The sequence below is a fragment of the Micropterus dolomieu genome, linkage group LG10, assembly GCF_021292245.1.
Source record: "Micropterus dolomieu isolate WLL.071019.BEF.003 ecotype Adirondacks linkage group LG10, ASM2129224v1, whole genome shotgun sequence".
NCBI lineage: Eukaryota > Metazoa > Chordata > Actinopteri > Centrarchiformes > Centrarchidae > Micropterus > Micropterus dolomieu.
Genome location: NC_060159.1, coordinates 3,520,659 through 3,537,954, shown reverse-complemented (window position 1 = coordinate 3,537,954; position 17,296 = coordinate 3,520,659). Strand labels below are relative to the sequence as shown.

The following is a 17,296-nucleotide window of genomic DNA, read 5'->3' as shown; positions in this document are numbered from 1 at the left end:
GGCTCCTTCTATGGGCCTACACTCCCGGAACACTTCCAATGATGCACTGAGCTCCTCTCTCATCCTCTCCCTTCTCCATCTGTATGCATTCTTATTGCATTACTGTATGTTACTAATTTGACTTCTTCCCTCTCTCGTAGTTTTGTGCTTTCTCGTCTCCTCCTCTCTCCTTCTGCAGGTGTTTCTGGTGCCGGGGCTGTGGGGTCTGGATCTGTGGTTGCGAGCAGCCTGCTACACCCGTGTTCCTGCTCGACACATTTAAGTGCTTTCTCCGTATGTGTCAGCGTGAGATGACTACCTAATAGTAGTGACGGTTAAATCATATTTTGATTGTCATTGCGATATGAACATGTGCAGTGAACATACAGCAAAGGAGCGACTGAGGGATGGGTACTGAAACCGGGTATTAACCGGCTCCGGTAAATCTTAAAATTTGGCAAATTCTTGTAAACATAGCTTCTGGCTGAGAAACCAGCCACTCCTCTCTTTACAAGAGGTACCTGGAGGGAGTGAATCACATCAGCAGCAGTGGGAGGACATCAACAGCAGTGGGAGGACACCAGAGGACAGGAGGAAGTTTGACACAAGTCATATCGTCATCGCAATATTGAACAATGTTATGGCACATCGCAGATTTTCCTAATATCACGCAGGCCTACTCACCACTGCTCTCATCTGCAGCCCCGTCAAGCTGGGGGATGGACAGGTTGGCGAAGAGAGAGTTATTCCCACTCCAGTCCATGTCTTCATCAGAGGACTCCTGGTGCTCATCACTGAAGCCGTCCGCTGGCTCTTTCACACCGGGCCTGTAAACATAGGGATGACAGAAACACTGATTAAACAATGCACACGCACAGCTCACCGTGGACGCCCTTCATCTGACTGCTTCCTACCTCCTGGCTCGAGTTTGTACTTAAGCAGGAGCACACAGAGAATGGGGACGGTGAAACTTACCCTTATTTCTAATTTATCTTGATGTTTGTATTACTGCTCTTAAGCTAGCAGGGACTGTACAGACTAAGCCTCATTATAACCCTTAATTTATCGCCGCAGATGATAGCTGTTGTTCAAGGTTTAGAGGAGTCGTGATTTCTGGCATGTCCAAATGTCGGTCAGCTGTCTTGAAGCTTAAGCACTCCCACCACTGAAACTCCTGCATGGCTGCTGTCAAAACATCCGTTATAAACTGTGAGTTAGTTTCAATATCATTGAGGTAGTTTTTCCCACATGTGGCTGACTGTAGTCTTGACTGAGACTATGCTATGAAAAAATAATTCGAACTTAACTGCAACACAGACAGACCATAAAGCTGGCATCTTCCTAGAAATCTGCAGGTCCGTATTTAGCAGTCTTGCTTTGGGTAAAAAAAAAAAAAAAAAATATTTGTTTTTGAGGATGCACCCATCTTGTTTGAATAGAGCAAAACACCTGCAAGGTCACACCTTTTACAATGATCTGTATAGTGTGAGCATAGAAGTTGCAGGTTTTAGCAAAAGCAAAAATGATTATTAACACATGTAGAATGAGTTAACAACGTTTAAGAATTGTAAAATCGTACTCTATCTGCCGAACTTTACATTGTTCTATACAAAGATGTCTATTTAAATCTGACTTTGATATCTTGTAAGTCATTAAAACTGTTAAAACTACACTCATTTGAGCTGTAGGGCAGCACAAAAGGCAAATATGTGTATTAGAGGAACAACTAACTAATGGTACTATAAAATAAAAGTTATGTCAATATTTCACTTAAATACAACAGAAACAAACTTACCTTGGTAAGGATGAGCTCTCAGGATGCTCGTTGTCCCACCGCTGTGACATGATCACGCTGAGCTCGGCCTCTTCCTTGTCCAGCTCTGGCTCAGCCTCCTCCTCATCACTGTTGCAGTGATAGCTCCTGGCACCAGGAAGTGACTGGGACTGGGAATTCTGCCTACCAGGGGTCCTGCAGAAACCATCGTCCTCTAGGCCTGCTAGCAAATCAATGATGGCGTGGTCTTGGCTGCTGTCTGCATAGACAACAAAAACAAAGCATTTAAATACATTACATCAAAGTCAAAGCTATAAATTGACTTAACAATAGAAACAACATTTAAGCTGCATCTAACCTTGAACATCTAAGATGCCATATAAGTGAAGATGAAAGACAGAAAGTGTAATAAGGAAAATGAGGTAAATCAGGACAGAGACTGTAAAAGAAAAACTTGAATCATGGAAAACAAATAAGGAGAATTTCACATAAATGAAAATGTAAATAGATTTTTAATCCCAAAGAAGGAAAACAAAGTGAGCAGACTGGAGCTGTGTGTGGATCTCACTGGCTACTATACCTAACAGGAGCGAGTGATTGGACGCCTGGGAGAGCGGGAGGAAGGTCTGACTGTTCTCCAGGAGACTCAAGATAGCCTCCTCGTCAACAACAGCCTCCTCTGGGATTTTGCCACTGCCCCTCACCGAGTCTGGGAAAGGTGACAGGGAGGAGAAGAGTACTGTTAGCATCACTGGAACTTTACCCTTTACACGTCATTGATTGATATAATCTAAAAAGAGAGGTTCATCAACACACACACACACACACACACACACACACACACACACAAATTCGGAAGTGGCACTATGGTTCAGCATGAGATCAGTGTGTGTCCCACTGGTGTCCCTGGCAGCTTCTATGCTCCTGCGGGAGCCTTGGCAGAAAGAGTGCCTGCAGATTAGGCTAATGCTAATCACACGGTGTCACACTTTGAACCCCTGACACAGTGGGAGCGATAGGGAGAAAGAAAACAAATGTCACTTTCACCAGCTACCTTTCCTGCCAACCACACAGTCCGAGAACCAGGGCAACATTAAGAGGTAGGAAACAAATGAAGTTCAATCACTGACAGTGAGTGTGCCGTCATGTTGCTTTCTGATTTAGTTTTTGCTTACAAATATCTGAAATAACTTTTTGTCAGTGAAAAACTGACTGAAATGAACAACTCAGTTCAGTGTGATTTAAAATTATGTTTATTATTATTTCATTTCATTTTGCTCTTAATGTGGACTTTTTTTTTTTAACCTATAAACCCTCCAACACAGATTTGACTAGAACAGGCTTCATGCATCCCTAGTAGCCGGTTTTCCTCACCTGGCTGCAAGTCTCTGTGCGCCTCCACAGCATTAGCAGGGGTAGACGGCAGTTCCTCAGGGGTCAGGGGGTCAGAATGGAGAGTGAGTTCCCCGGGAAAATCCTCTTGGTCCTCCCCGTCAGCAACAGATGAACCTTGTGTCCTGAACAGGGACAGACAGAAAAAAGACCATTTCTGCATGATGATCATTTCTTCTGTGAAAGCACATTGTGTCATCCTGTCTTAATAAATTCTTTGAGGAGGTCCTACGGCTCAATGAAATGACCCCCCCCCCGCCCCCCGCCGAAGGAATCATACATTTTAATGAATTGATAAAAAGATGGCACAGATTCGTCCCTAGCAGTAACTGAGCTGAGACAATCAGTTAAGTATGTACTCAAAACAAACACATGGTTCAACTAGAACTGTGTTTTACATGTGCAAGGAAATTATGTACTAATGTTCCCATTTTAAATGAATATGAGAGTCAGCAGTGCTGTCTGCTCGGCCTGAATCACAAAGCAGAGGACCTTCTGGTATCTGCCTCATGCAGTCATGTTTTATTAGCATCTCCTTACTGTGGGTCTTAATCAGGGGAAGTGCTCTGTTTACGCTATGTGTACACTGTTGTGTATGTGTGTGGTGGCTGTGTGCATGTGTGTGAGAGTGGCTGCGCATGTGTGGAGAGTGTGTGTGAGCATATGGGAGTGTGTGCAGCTAAGTGGTGTGTGTCTGTGGGTTGGAGAGGGAATATGAATGGAAAACGGGCAGGCAGCCAACTTGGGCTTTGTATCCCTCCAGATCGCTCTCAGCTACTAGCTGCCTATCACGCTCCCTTTTCCATGTTCCCCTACTGCATCGCTTAGCAACTCACCACTTAGTGACTCTGAAATATTGAAATGTAGACCTGGCAGGTGGCTGCTGCCGCCGCTCGCAAGTGGGACAAATTTCACAGGAATGGTCATAAAAAAAGAAAAAAAACGAGTCCCATTTTAGGTGCTACCCCTGAACTGATCCAAACCCTGGAAGAAAGTTTTTCAGCTCTGATTAAACAGCAGAGGCTTAGAAGTTGGGGACTTGTGCAGGTTTAAAATCCCACAATGAGCAGTAGAAAGTGAAACATGCCCTTAAATGCAAAGCTACTGATTCAACATCCACACAGAGACACAGGGCTGGCAAAGAATAAACCAAAAATGGATTAGACAAACACTTTACTGCATTTACCGAGAAGTCCCACCCTTTCACTCGCTTTAAATGATGAATGCACTAAAGGCTTCTTAATTTAAATGATAAATCCAACCTAGTCGCAAGGCTGACACATGGTGAATGACTTTCAGAGATGAATGATGAAAACAAGGCCATGAAATCAATGTTATGTTGTTTATCTATTTTGTTTTTATCAGCTGGCATTTTGCTGCTGTGTCTGGGGTTAGGATGACAGCAAAGAGAGATTTTACTGCAGTCTCATTGTGATTCAGAGACTTTGTTCTGCCGGGCCGTGTGAGGAAAGGGCTCCAGAGAGTCAGTGTGCACGTGTCACTGTCTGGCTGTCTCTTAATTAGTCTGCTAGCTAACGACTTCAGAGGCGATGAGGGAGGGAGCCTGGCAGGCGTCGGGAGATTACTGCGGCGATTAACACATTTCGCTACCAAGCCACGCCCCCCCCCCACCCCGCCTTTACTGGCTCTGCTTTGCTGTGAGTCTTAATGATGGTGCAGATTGAGGAGAAAAAAAACAAACAGAAAAATAACCTTCTACTGCACAGAGGTAACAGAAAGTTATGTTTACCCCCACCCATGTATAAACATTTACATTTTTACATGATGTAATATCTGATGAATGAATGAGGAACTTTAATGTGTCTGAGGTTGCATTTTCAAGTGGAAACACCATTTCGTCTGACTATTATAACTTTTGAGTATTAGTGTACAATTTCCCTTTTCAGGCCTAAAAGTAAAGAAACTGGTAGACATATGCAACCAGTGAGGAGGAGTAGTATGGAGGCATGGCTATATTTCAAGGGATCATAAGTATAGCCAGAACAAAGTTTAAAAAGTCTGATAACAATATATTAGGCTGTTTAACATCCTGTAAACAATCTTAGATTTGTTTTCTGAAATACTGTGACCAAGACACTTACCAAGCAGGACATTTTAGAGTGCAAAAATCAACTAGCTAGTCATCGCTGATGGACAAACTGATGTTGGAACTTATTGGCCAACATATACCCTAAATCAATTAGTTTGGGTCTTTTCTCCTCTGACAGCGAAGAACGCAAGCTTGAGGGCAGTGACAGGGAGGGTCCTCATAGGATCAGATTTGTCTTTGACCAAGAATGACCATTTGTACCATAGCCTTTTGTGAAGGGTTCAAATTCAACTTTTACAGTGCATATGTTGCTTGTTTTCACCTAATAACTGGGGGTGATACATTTTCTGATTGTTGTTTGATCATCTGTACACCCAAATCTTCAAAAAACTAAGACAAAATGTTTTCATAATAATAAACTTTATTTATTAAATATATTAAATATATTTAAATTTATGCAATAAACGGTTATTAGTATTAGAGCAATTAGAAATAGCGCTAAAAATGTTCGTGTGAAAGTAGGGAAGAATGAAAGAAATTAGTAGTTTCCATCAAAGCCTGCAGTGCCAAGTGAGACCTTGACATTTCAGTATCAATAGTAGCGGTGCATAATAGAGTAAGAAAAAGCCAATAGAAAGGAAGTGACTGTGTATGAGTATCAACACAGAGAGTGACTGAGACAGCCAGGCAGTGAGAGAGTTGACAGCCACCAGCGAACTGTGTGTGTGTGTGTGTGTGTGTGTGTTCCATCATTCAAGTCTACTCTACACTGAAATCCCATACTGCTCCACTGCTTTCCCCCTCTCCTCTGTTTGTGTCGGATATCAGAGGTTACTGAATAGAAGCCATCTGGATCTGACGCAGAGTCACGCACGGCTGCCGAGCCAACTGTACTTTTATTTATAACAGGAAATACTTTCTGCCTGTACTTTGAGTGGGAGGGAGAGGTGTTTAACCTTGTCAACATTATATCACACTCTCCTTCCGCTTTTCTCCACACTACACCCATTCTGCCTCCAACCCCTCGCTACATCTGTTCTGATTTCACTTTCTTCATCCCTCCTTCCCATGTCTTCCAACCCCCGCTTTCACCCCCTCCCCCTCTGCCCTGAGAGGAAGGAGGAGGCGGACAAAGACACTGACATGAAGCTGAGAGGCATGGGGAAACAGAGGACGTGCAAGGACTTCATTTCAGTCCAAAACAAAGAACCAAAGATGAGAGAAACTTGTGATGAATGTGGTCTGAGACTGTGGGAAAATGGTCTCACTAATGTGACTGGAAACATCTTGTGCTTATTTTCAAACAGTGATCCAGCTTCTCACCAGCTACTCTGGCTTTCATCAGGGAAACAGGACAACTGTCACCACCAACACAGATCAGAAAAACAAGGACGAGGAACTTACACGTCAAACTCATTCTCCTTCAGAATCTCCTTGAACCTCTTCATGAAGATTTTCTCGCTCTCCGTTGAAATGACAAACCCACGATCTGAAAAACAACAGCGTTTTCATCATTCCCGGAAACTGTCTGTTCTAAAAGAGTTTTTCCATCAAATTCTTTGTTGTTACAAACATTTTGGTCAGTAATTGCTGTTAGTGGCTGGGTAATTTTGCTGTTAGTGGAGTTAGTATATTGCTTAATCACAACAATAAAATGGGGCTGGGTGTAATTCTACATACCAATCCTGACCAACAGAATCTTTCCAATCTTTCTGTTCAAAATGTAATCTTTATGAGAGCTTTGAGAGCTAGCCTGCACATGTGTGAGCGAACACATTTCATCACAGCACATTAGCCTGTGATTATTTATCACCGTTTCCATGACAGCTCCCTATGTGTGGGGACAACTCAGAGTTTGGCAAGATTAAAGTCTGCGTTTGTGGTTAGAAGATAAAGTTGTGTCACCAATTACACGGACAGTTCTAAGAATGATGATACTCTGACTTGTGTAGGTAATGGAAAAGTCATATCCACTGCAGTAGGGCTCAGCAAGAAAACTGAGACAGATGTCATAACTGGCCAACAGTGAGCTGAACATGAAGAAACATTACAGTTAGCCACCAAGAATTTCTATTGCCTCAAAACACTTTCATAACTCTGTCATGGGCTGCAGGAAGGCTGGCACCACTGAAATGAGACCAGCTCACTTTAATTTTCCTAAAGCTTTGAACATTTTGAAGTTGTTTATGTGGTATACCTTCATTAAGCAAGTTTAATAACATCCACTCTCATTTGGTTTTCAGCTTAAAATATACTTACAATTTCTCACAACTTTTGTCTTATTTTGATATTATTGGCCTCATTTTACCAGTTAGGATAACTCCCCAAAGTAATTGCTGAGATCTGAGAACACAAAGATATCGCTAAAATGAGGTCAGACGGGGAAACAAACATGTGGTCAGAGCATCAGACAGCTTTAAACAAACCAACAGTTTGGCCAGATTATCAAAACCACTTTATTTTGAGGTAAAGCTCAAAGTAAGCGCAGGAAAACAACGTGACCACAAATACAGCTGGTCAGAGTTGGTTGGGAGTTGGTTTTTAGAGTGTGAGGGCACCCTTGACATTCATTTTCTCTTCGATGAAGAATACTGCTGAGGTCAATCTCCATCGTTTCACATGAATATATTTATTAACCTTGTTTCATAGGAAAACTCACACCTCCCCTTACTTTCCCCATCCGACTTCATTTTAGCAGTGTTCCCATGTTGGTATTATTGTTAGGAATGATGTGCAAATAAGACTAAGAAGTTATAATAATCCAAATTTATTAACAAAAGACTAAAACCCACACTGTGTGTATCTGCTAACAACTACTGTTTGTGTATCAAAATCTGATATCTCTTCTTCCTCTGTGCCATACCCTCTGTGGTGTCCAAAGAATTATTGTTCCTTGTTGCACGGTTCCTTCATTACCATGAACTGTAGAACACTGTAGATTATTTTGACTCAATCCCATATACACCATCCTGCTGCCCCAAATACTCATTAGAGCACTAAGTGTGTATTAATGTGCAGCTGCACATAGTCCCCAACAAATGCATTGTTTCCTCCCGTTTGAGTAAATTTAGCTAAAAACGACAGCGCCCAGCTGTTTTAGGTAATTATAGGTAATTGACCATTAGTAACAATGGAAGTTATATTTGTGACCCAAGATTTACATCGTCAGTAGGTACCGAAGGGCTTGGGGAGGTCAGAGAGCACTGACAGACAAGCAAACACATTGGTCCTGTTGGACAATAACCTAAATATAGAATATTGTTCGCCTTATTCCTCAACATTAAAAGCAATCGTGTAGGTGGTTGACACCTTTACAATCGAATGACGACGTTTCTCACAGCAGCCTTTGAAAGTAGGTTAGTAACAAGTCAGTCAGTCAAAAGGACACAAAATGCAAGAGTTTCTTATGCTACCATGTTCAGGACGATTTCCCATCAATGTGTGAATTAAGGACATGAAAAGAGTTTATACTGTGGATCTGCTCACCTTGTGACTTAGGATTTTCTATCTGGGAGGCCAGGTTCTTCTCTCTCCTCCTCTGCTTCTCATCCTCCCAGATGGCTTGCAGACCAGGATTTCTGCCAATCTGATCTGGACACAGAAGAGAGTGTGTCAGCTAACAATTCCACCATCCTTTATTAATGTCCTTATGAAGAGTTTTTAACCTACAACAAAGACTTTTCATGTCAAGCAGAACTGAAGAATCAAAGCGGTGCCAGACTTAAACCATAAAATTCAACCCTTACATACTGTTGTTATTTTCAACAGTGCAGTTTTTAAACAATTTTATAGTGTAGATGGAAAAGTATGAGTCAGAACACAAGCACTGCCAGCCCTGGAGTGGCCTCTCCTTTCCTTTCTTCACTCTAAGACAGCTTGTTGCAGTTTATGCTTCTGCGACCAGCCTGATCTACTTACAGCCTCCACGCAAGTATTGTCTTTAACACACAAACGAAAGATTAAAACTAGCTCTGCTGCGGTGACACGAGGCCCTCATCAGGACAAGGACATGTGTACTGATCTGCTTTGTTAAAGCTGCACCAAAAAACTGTGCACCCTTGTGGGTTCAAATACCAGTAACAGTTACCCGCTGGAAAAATGTTTGACTTTACCCTCGTGTTGACCAGCACAGCCGGTCTATGATTGGCTTTGACTGAGGGATTGAAAAGGCAGAAAATCTAATAGCTGTATTTCAGTTATGTCTTAAAACATACTGTTAGTTTAAAACTTCAGGTTGACACTGTGGAAAAAGAGGATTTTCCCACCCAGTTAGGGAGGACATAGCCAAAAAGATTTGTTTATGTTTTTTTAATTAAAAAAACATGCCTAGTTGAGATTTGAAAATGTGGTGACTCCTCTTCCTCTTCTAATCCAAGTGTTTTTATAAAGTAGAAGGGACTTTCTCTTTTTACCTCACAGTTAAACACTGTGAGGTAAACAGTTAAACACAGTTAGAGGGCCTCTCTCTCCTTGCCTGTTTCTCTCTACGTTCACAGTATATAAAGCCACCCCCCCACACCCCCCCCACCCCACAAAAAACAAACAAACAAACATACAACCCCCCCAGAAACAAATTAACAGCAACAAGGAGGCCAAAGACACAGTCACTAAACCCTGAGATTTAAGCAATGCATTCTGCAGACCAAACAGGAGCAACAGTTGCATATATTGGCTGCATCGCTTTGTCAGATAAAGCCATCTGCTGTATGGGTCTTGATCAATTCAGGATTCCCCCATCTTGGTTAATCTCTTCCTGTCTCTGCTCCCCTGTGACAGGAGGTGTTAGAGGTCAGCTCCACAGTGTTTAAGGCTGCAAATGGATTTGACGTGTGGAGACCGTGGGAGGGTGGTGCTCTCAGCAGCTGTGTTCTATCAGTCATCTAAAAGTCGACCTTTCACCTTACTTTCTGCCCCTGTCTTGGGGCTACAGTAGTCAAGACTAGTTGGCTACAATAATGGCAAAGACTGGTGGAGGGGGTGTTGTCCTGAGTGATCTTACTTTCAATTTCCAGGCGGTTGAGGACATCAACAGCCACAGCATCAACCTCTAGCTCACAGGTGCTCTGCTTCTCCACCTCATCCAGGACTAGGGAGCTGAAGGCGGACAGAAAGAACAGGGAATTCATTTAGAAGTGGTATTAAAATGCTTCAAAAGGTAGCCTTCTTCCCCCACTGTAAATGATGTTGTACTACTGGCAAAAAAATCTTCTTTTATGTATGAAGATATAAGAAAGTTAGACTTTTTCGTTTGTTGATAGGCACCATTTTATTTTATAGGGCATAGTGGCAAAGAGACAAGGTATGCTAAATGATAATGTAAATTAATGCTAGAGTAGGCAATTTGAAATTGTCTTTACATCCTGAAAGCAATCAGTAAATCAAATGCTTTGACAGAAAAATTAAAAGCATCTGGTTGGAGGGAGGCGTGGAACAAGAGACTTTCAAAGGCTCTTGTTATTTCTCCAATGTTGCCTACCGTAGCTTTAAGGCCAAATTCTTTTTTTTTCCCCCAATTTCAATTATTATTAGTTTTTTTTTTAATATTCTTCCTTTGTTTTAGGTGTGCAGGATTTGTATATTGTCATTGTAATTAAAGGATTGGTCTAATAATTAGGCCTGGACGATAAAGCAATAATTATTGCGATATAATTTTTTTCAATAACAATATAATAAATGTTCAAAAAATATTCAATAAATGTTTGATTTTATTCACTTGAATATTATACAAATCAGGACTTAATTTTTTCATAAAGATGTTTATTTTGAGGAAAAAGGACAGAAAAAAGCTTTTTTACTCATTCATATTTGTTGTCAAAGATTTTATTACATTTACTCATTTAGTTGACGCTTTTATCCAAAGTGACTTACAATTGCTATACATGTCAGAGGTCGCACGCCTCTGGAGCAACTAGGGGTTAAGTGTCTTGCTCAAGGACACAATAGTGGATGGGTCACAGTGGGGGATTGAACCCGGGTCTCTCATACCAAAGGCAGGCGTCTTCATCCATTACATCCATCACCACCCATAATTGTTTTGAATGTCCTACCTCAGGTTTGTGAAGTGATACACTGGCCTCAAGTGTTGACCAAAAAGAGTTTAAACCATTATTAACCAGCTTCATTCACTCAGAATCAAAAATCAGCAATTAAACTCGAAAGAAATAATGATTTAATACTTATCGTGATAATTATCGATATCGAAAGATATGAAACTTTTTATTGTGATAAAAATATCGTCCAGCCCTACTATTAATTAAAAAATAAAAACAAAAAAAACATTAAAAAAATAAATAAAAATACTTTAAAAAAAGACGCAAATTATTTAGAATGAGACAGAAGGATTGGTGAGGACAAGAAAAAACAGAGGTCTCACAAAATAAGAAATCAAACAGAAATTAGAATAAAATTTGTATAAATCATATGGGGTGTTTAAAACCACAGGAGATCACTAGTCATTGTGGTTGACAAAATTTTATAATGAATCATGCAATAAAAGGACAAAAGAGAGATGGAGCAGAGACACACTATGAAAATAGAATGAAGGGTATTCAGAAAAAAAAACCTGTATTCAGCTTTTACATTCAGGACTTTACTTACAGTAAGAGCTAATGCAGCAGAGGCTATGCAGGTGAGACTCACCAGGGTATGGCGTTCTCCTCCCAGCGGACAAACGTGCCCCCCAGGGTGCTGTCGTTGAGCTTGGTGGTGCAGGGGCTCTTCCAGGGACTGATGCTGGGATGACTGCTGGGAGTCTGCCTGTCTGGGACAGCTGCCGCGTCGTCTGCGAAACACACACGGGCACACAGTATAGTACAGAGTAAGCTCTGATAAGAGCCATCAGAAGCACACAAAAAATATCTTCATTTTCTAGTGAGATACTGCTGTAGGGTAGAATTAAGAATCAATCATCATACTTGTTTTTCACATTGGGAAATATTTATTTTATTAAAATGAGTGTAAATCAGGGTCTGAAATTAATTTAGAACTATAAACAGAGTCCACGGTACCTGACAATAGAAATTTTGAATTTAAGAATAGCTTTTTCAAAAATTATTAACATAAAAAAAATTTCCGGGCTGGTCTTTGCTATTTCCCTCACATGTGATATCACCACTCCACTCTTCCTCTCAGGGGGGATCCAGTCTCTAGAGTGTACAAGCAAAGATCTTATATATTGATTGATCATCCTCCTGGCTCTGCTGCAGGGCAAGGTCTCCCAGCTGAGCATGATTACCTGGAGGTGGATTACAGACTTCCTGTCCGACAGGAGGCAGCACGAAGCTGTGGAAACATCTCTGACTCTCCATCAGCACCGGTCCTCACAAGGCTAGAGTAAAGTCTACTCTTTCCCTGTACACCAACAGCTGCAACTTCAGTGACCACTCCGTCAAGCTCCAGAAGTTTGCAGATGACACCACTCTCAATGGGCTCATCTCTGGTGGGGATGAGTCTGAGGGCTGCAATCTGCCATTCCTCCAGGTCATGTAGGGCTTTTGTACAACCAGTCAATCAGACTGGTTGTACAAAAGCCAATACGTTAGCCAAATTATCTAAACCACTTTAACTAGAGGAAAACCAAAAGTGAGCACACCTGGAATATTGGTAATAAACCCTTATTTGTTGAGAACAAGCGTAGGCTGAAACCTAGTATATGGCTGGAGGGTTGGTGGTTTGATCCCTGGCTTTTCCAGTCTAAATGTCGAAGAGCAAGATACTGAACCAAATTGCTTCCGATGGTGAGTGGGTGTATGAATGTTAGTTCCATTTGCAGTTGGCACCTTGCATGGCAGCCACTCTCATCACTGTGTGAATGTGAAATGTATTGTAGTGCTTTCAAAAGGCTTTATAAGTACAGTCCATGAAGAAAAAGCAGTTTTTGGAGCCAATTGTCTAGTCTTAGCTAAACTTATAAACAAGGTGGTACGTAGTAAGTGTGCATAACGTCTTCAGTGCTGTGCCTATCAAATTTGGAGTTAAGGTTTGTTCCTATTCATTTATAAACCGCAAAGAACAATGGGAAACCATCAACACTCGACCAAAGCTGCACCTCCATCTCACTCACGTTGGCATTTATAGGGCACCGGAGCTCCACCCCTTTATAACCGATCTGCTGGAATGGGTATCCCTCCTGAGCTGGCTGGATGTGGACACACACGCAAGACGGGATGACCCAGGTACTAATTTGGATAAACCAGTTTAGAGAGTAAACCAAATGAATTCCACTTGTCTTTAAACATTTATTTAGGCTACACAAACAGTCCACTCACTTAACGAGGCGCCGATGAGTTAAAAGAATATTACTTGTTGTAAATGACAATAAAATAGAGTAGCACATCACATCCACACACTGGCGCACAGCGTTTGGCTCAATAAGGCAACGAACATCTGATAACAGGCAATAGGAAACTATGGTCTCATATTTGCTCGCTCGACTGACGCACTGAAAACGGCATAAATTTAAATGTAATTTGTCCTCCTGTTCACCTTATTTATGAGAATAAATTGCATGCAAGTATTAATTAATATGATTCCTGATTAAACTGTTCAACATATTTGAGGTGTTCTTTTGCAGAAACATATCTCAGTTTGTGTTTATTATCCTCAATCATGGTTCTTTTTGTGCGCCGCAAAATTGTCTTAAATTATGTTTTTGTATTGCGCAATTCAGGGAAAAAAAATAATCAAACGAGTGTCTGATTATTTAGAAAGGCTTTAAGCCTATACTACTCAGAGGTAATATTTCGATTTATTTCACACAATAGTAGGCCTATTCATTTCAAACCATTTCATCCTAATGCCAAGTGAGTAATCTTTGCAAAAATGCAGTAAATTAGGCTAGGATAGGTAGGTACAATAGGTGACCCTTATTACCATTATTTTGTCACACAGGTCATTTCATGAATACATTCTGCTTGTAGTTTGGATGCTTAAACTGCTTTGGAGGTGAGTGTTCAACCTGTGTGGTGGACTTCAAAACACATTGAGGCCTCTATTCATGTCAAACTGGCCCATTTTACCAGTCCAGCCCCTTGTATCATTCCTTCCACTTGATCCCAGATTAAGAACTTGCTTTTAAGTTTGATCTTGGGGAGAGAAGAAAATCTAAACAGGTGTACCTATTATTGGGGTATTTTAGTTTCTTGGTCATACAGGGAACTGGAGCCCTCTTTCAATTGATTGTGTCAGTGTAGGGGTGGATCAAACATGAGTACCCTGCTTTTGTTGCAGGAGAGTCAAGCGTGAGGACTTTCAAAAAGAACTTCATTAAAATCACGTATGGAAGTTTCTGTCATGAATTTCCTGTCCTCATTAATGCCCTCACATGCTACGCTGGATACTCTCTGGGAGTGTGGAGAGGTCTGATGAGGAATGATGAGCGGAGGTACTGGTCTGAGATTAGGGCTAAGCTGTGATCAAAAAGAGTTCCGAATCAGGGATTTAGACTCCATCAGGAGGAAGTACAGTTGTGTTTGTAATGGTCTGGTTCACAAAAGATCTGAGTCTGCCACTCCCACTGTGAGGCCCACAGTGAGGTGACTGCTGGGGTCACTGCCTGAAGAGCAAACCCCACGTAAAACCCACTTTTTAAGAGTCAGTACACACTTGAAATCAAATGACTAGCAAAGAACAGGCCAATTCTGAAGTTACAGTATATGAAACGTTCAAGGGACACCAGGAAGAAGGGAATCGATGTTAACCTATGGCTCCAAATTTCTTCAACTGGTGGGAATGGTGCTTATTTCATCTGCTGGCTACGCACAAGCAACATGAAGGATCCTCTACACAACCCGAGAACTGAAGGAATATTGCAGGATACAGCACTGCAGCTGTTTACGGCGTCAATGTTTTTTTTAAGTGAACTTATGCTGAACAGCAGCTACTGTGTCCATAAGTGGCAGTTACTGGATAATGGCCAATTAAGCTTCAATTAATTTCCCAATATTCTCTTGAGTCAGTTGCTTTAAAGACAGCGTTATTAGCCAAGCTGACAGAGGGCAAGTGGAAAGGACAGGAAATAACAAACATATCCCCAGGAGACATAAAGCAGGCTTACTTCATATTTGACTTTTGTCGTAAAACTATTGAAATGTTTCGCTGGGACATGCTAAAACAGAGTGCACCAGTAGCACAAGAGAGGAATCATAAAGTCAGTGACCTGATGCAATAATATCAGTTATACAACATTATCTATCAACACTCACCGGTCACTTTATTAGGTACACCTGTTCAACTGCTTGTTAACACAAATAGCTAAATCAGCCAGAAAGAAATGGGCTGGTCTGAGTATTTCACAAACTGCTGATCTACTGGGATTTTCACCACAACCATCTCTAGGGTTTATTAAAAAAAAAAGAGAAAATATCCAGTGAGCAGCAGCTGTGTGGACCAAAATGCCAAAATGTTGATGTCAGAGGAGAATGGGCAGACTGGTTCGAGATGACAGGAAGGCAACAGTAACTCAAATAACCAGTCGTTACAACCAAGGTGTGCAGAATACCATCTCTGAACGCACAACACGTCCAACCTTATAAAACTTTGCCTGGTCTGATGAGTCTCGATTTCAGCTGCGACATTCAGATGGTAGCTCAGAATTTAGTGTAAACAACATGAAAGCGTGGATCCATCCTGCCTTGTATCCGAGGACGCTTTCTCTTATAACACCTTTAACCCCTAACCTCCAACATCCTCATTCTCCTCCTTACAATCCGCTTGTATTGATTGCACTTTTTTGTTAACTCTTACTTCTTTCCCTAGGTACTTACCCCATTGACGCCATACGTGCTATTGGCTCTTACTAGTATGTATTGTCACTTGTAGATCTCGTGCTGTATTGATGCTTGAATGTTGTTCCTCAAATGTAAGTCGCTTTGGATAAAACTGTCTGCCAAATGAGTAAATGTAAGTTAAAGCAACATTATGTAAGATGTGTTTTTTTGTGCTATTTGGTACCCCTACAATTTCAGAGTGTAACCACTGTCGTAAATAAGGACAGCTGTACATATGCATTTGTTATGGTTCAATTATGATCAAAAACTTGCAAGCCAACTTTTCTAACACAGCCAAACATGAACCAGGCCAACAAGCCAGCTCTGTGTCTGTCCTGCAGCCTTTTCTTGGTCACTCTCTATTTTTCTTCTTAGCTCCCTCTATCAGCATCCTCTTCGGCACTTACAGTAACAATACCGATGAGTGTGTTCTCTTGAAAGTTTGCTGACATCAACTCATCATTTATAGGTATAGGCCAGGCACGTGCAAAAGGGGCTGCTGGAGCACCTACACTTTTTATTCCACAAGAGAAAGTGCCCCTTATTCTATATAATTTAAATAAATGATAAGTGTATCCCAGACGAACGATTTACATAGTCAAATCAGAATCATCAAGTCCTGCCGATAGTCAACCGATAGTCGAATCACGTGAGTTTTTGTGCGCGGCGATTGCGAGCCGAAGCTAAATTGAGGCTTATTGTTGAGATCCCTCTCCCCCTCGTTGAGCACCCCCATGATCCTCGTTTCACTACGAAGCTTCGACTGTAAGATTAACTGCCGAATCAGGCTCCGCCCATCGAAGCATCGAATCTTCGACTATTAGTGCTCAGCCCTAATATATACAGTGGGGGAAATAAGTATTTGACCCCTTGCTGATTTTGCAGGTTTGCCCACTTACAAAGAATGCAACGATCTATAATTTTAATCATATGTACATTCTAACATTGAAAGACAGAATCCCAAAGAAAATTCCAGAAAATCACATCATATGAATTTATAAAAATTGATGACCATCTGATGAGGAAAAACAAGTATATGACCCCCTACCAAACAGCAAGTATTCTGGCTCCTACAAGCCAGTTAGTCTTTCTTTAAGACACAGCCCCAATCCCAACCAATTATCTACATCAAATACACCTGCCTCACCTCGTTACCTGTATAAAAGACACCTGTCAACACCCAAACAACCAGCATCCAACATCACCACCATGGGCAAGACCAAAGAGCTTTCTACGGACATCAGGGACAAGATTGTTGATCTGCACAAGGCTGGGATGGGCTACAAGAGAATCGGAAAGCAACTTGGAGAGAAAAGATCAACTGTCGGTGCAGTT

At 41.5% G+C, this 17,296-nt stretch overlaps 1 protein-coding gene across 1 annotated transcript in view; it reads right to left on the bottom strand.

Moving 5' to 3' along the window:
- The window catches only part of rev3l (REV3 like, DNA directed polymerase zeta catalytic subunit), a 79,541-nt gene that overhangs the window by 24,821 nt on the left and 37,424 nt on the right, over positions 1–17,296 (bottom strand). The window contains exons 5-12 of the mRNA XM_046061198.1: positions 11,835–11,976; positions 10,195–10,289; positions 8,682–8,786; positions 6,600–6,684; positions 3,128–3,270; positions 2,334–2,462; positions 1,775–2,012; positions 664–806 (exon numbers count right to left, since the gene is read on the bottom strand). Of these exons, the coding sequence (XP_045917154.1) occupies positions 664–806; positions 1,775–2,012; positions 2,334–2,462; positions 3,128–3,270; positions 6,600–6,684; positions 8,682–8,786; positions 10,195–10,289; positions 11,835–11,976 (1,080 nt within the window). The remainder of the gene's footprint in view (positions 1–663; positions 807–1,774; positions 2,013–2,333; positions 2,463–3,127; positions 3,271–6,599; positions 6,685–8,681; positions 8,787–10,194; positions 10,290–11,834; positions 11,977–17,296) is intronic.